Source organism: Branchiostoma floridae, chromosome 2 (genome assembly GCF_000003815.2).
Source record: "Branchiostoma floridae strain S238N-H82 chromosome 2, Bfl_VNyyK, whole genome shotgun sequence".
Lineage (NCBI taxonomy): Eukaryota > Metazoa > Chordata > Leptocardii > Amphioxiformes > Branchiostomatidae > Branchiostoma > Branchiostoma floridae.
In genome coordinates, this window is record NC_049980.1 from 17,539,750 (window position 1) to 17,542,148 (window position 2,399).

A 2,399-nucleotide genomic window follows, 5' to 3' on the forward strand; every position below is an offset into this window, starting at 1 on the left:
CTCCACAAACATGTAGTTGGCTTCCCACAGCTCTGCCTCCAGCCTGACATGAGCCATGGTGGGGGGACAGGTGTCAAGCAGCTCTGGAGCTAGCTCTGCAGACGATTCTGCGGTCTAGATAGGACAACATTTCTTCTGCGTAAAAGATAGTTGTAATGTAACTAATAAGGCTACACAAGTGATTATTGATTGTAACAGTTTAACAATGAGCACAGGATGTTAGACTAACCTTGTACCAGTCCATGCATCGACTAGCACTGGAGACAGCGTTCATTGTGTTCGCACTAAGCCTGTAGAACACTACCCCTGGTACATCTCCAGAAACTGTTGGGCTGAGCCATGTGTCCATTCTGAGAACCAAGACATCAAAGATATGTTTGAACTACAATTCAAATGAAATTTATGTACAACAGGACAAAACAAAAACAACTATTAGTAAGGCTTAGCACTAAGTCTACTTATCAATAGGATCAAATTTTTACAAAATAGCCATCCGCCACTTGTTCAGTCTGTTAAGACACCCTTACTAGCAATAAAATTTCATTTTATTCTAGCTTATACTGTGTACACTGACCTAAAGATATTCCTTCCATTAATTTCCCCATCCCAGGTGGCAGATGTCACCTCCCATTCTTCCCTGTTCATGTCATCCATTTGTACAGAGTACCCCACTCTCACCATCCGGTCTCCTGCTGCATGGATGTCCTGAAACAACAAAGCAGCTGAAATTTTATCAACCTTTGAGCTGGAGAACTATCAGTAAATTATATCTTCTGTTCAATCCAATAAATTGAAATCAATGAGAGTCATGTCTCAGTACACTTGTTAAAGTCTTGAAACATCCAAAAAGTAACTGTTCACACAAAGACAACATGTCTTCCAAACCATCAAACAATCAAATCATTCTCATTCTCATTCTCACCCATACAACAGTTGAACATCAACCCAATTTTGTTTTCACCTGGAAAACCTCAAAACATGTTAACACACTTGGTCATTCCTGAGAAGGTTTATCACCACATCGATTGGCAAATGAATAGTAAAACACTTACAGACAGGGCATAGTATTGACGTGGGTTCCAACCCATAGCTTCTTTCTCATACAGGTAGATAGCATAGCTGTAGTTGCCATCGGTAGTCAGTACTGCCTGGAAAGTGCTTGTCTAGAGAGGTTAGACAAAGGAGAAATCAGGAACATACATTGTACTAGACGTGTTACATGTACATCATGCCTTTCATTTTCATTGAGGTCTCCTTGTACCTATAATACACACATTTTCGAAAGTATGACAGTTGTGTTTAGAGTCCAGACCAGAAACATTTTTTATTCCCATCTCCAGCAGCAACATGATAAAAGTCTATACCAAACAATGGCCGTCTAAACTTGTGAGACCGGTAAATCTTAAATATTAGACATGGAAAATAATTTATTCAATCTAATAAAAGTTAATCTATTAAAGTCTGTCACTACATTTTATCAACATTAATCATTGATAATAGATAGTTAGACATCAAGGTAATAAGATATGCAAAAAAAGCAGTTACTCTTAAGCAACTGGATATGATTTTCGAAACCGTATCCACTAGTTTTCGTCAGTGATACTGACACACTAACTGAGTTTTTTGGTGATAAAAGACTACATAGGGGTACCTGGTCTGCTCTCCAAGGGGGGCGAACATTCTCCCAAGTTGCAATCATCACAAATGAAGCCATGTAGTCATCATGTGAGGAGTAGTCTCTCACCAACTGTCCAACAGAGTCATAGATATCTGGAGCTGCTGCTCTCTGGGTGTAGGCTCTGTACCAGACCTGTTGGAAACAATATGAAAGTATGTTTGCTGCTTCATCAATCTTTATGGACACCTCTGACCAAACAGTGGCTGGGAATGCAACCAAAGGAAAGAATCAACAAGTCACACAAGGCACTGTCCACCACCATATGCACGATACAGATAGAGTGCTACCATAATTTCTCATGATGGAAGGATCTGCATTCCTGACATGGGGCCATGACAATATGGTTAAAATTTTACTCCTAGCCTCTGTTACCATGAAAAAAATGGCAACAAAGTCAATGTCTACTAGTAAATAATATTTAGACTGCTTAATTTTATGTCCAGAAGATAGATGGAAGTCATGGAAGATGTATTAAACAAAAACATTTAATTTTCTATGTTGTGAAGCCAGCATACAGTAACCAGAATGTGAAATTCACCTTAGGAGGGTTTTCCGCTGCCATGGGAATGTTATGGAAGCGTACATCTGACCAGTATGCAGCCAATATTCCAACAGCTGCGGGGTGGGGGGCGAAGGGCATGGCTGGCCTAATGCCTTTATCAGTGACCCCAATGAAGCCATTCTCACTCACCTGTACAAGAAGAGAATGATAAGATAATAG

The 2,399-nt window shown here is 39.9% G+C and overlaps 1 protein-coding gene across 1 annotated transcript in view; it reads right to left on the reverse strand.

Moving 5' to 3' along the window:
- The window catches only part of LOC118409674 (mucin-like protein), a gene marked incomplete at its 5' end in the record, with an annotated part of 19,637 nt that extends 17,268 nt beyond the window's left edge, over positions 1-2,369 (reverse strand). The window contains 6 exon segments of the mRNA XM_035810859.1: positions 1-114; positions 230-350; positions 575-705; positions 1,053-1,163; positions 1,652-1,810; positions 2,217-2,369. Of these exon segments, the coding sequence (XP_035666752.1) occupies positions 1-114; positions 230-350; positions 575-705; positions 1,053-1,163; positions 1,652-1,810; positions 2,217-2,369 (789 nt within the window).
- Between the last annotated feature and the right edge of the window lie 30 nt (positions 2,370-2,399).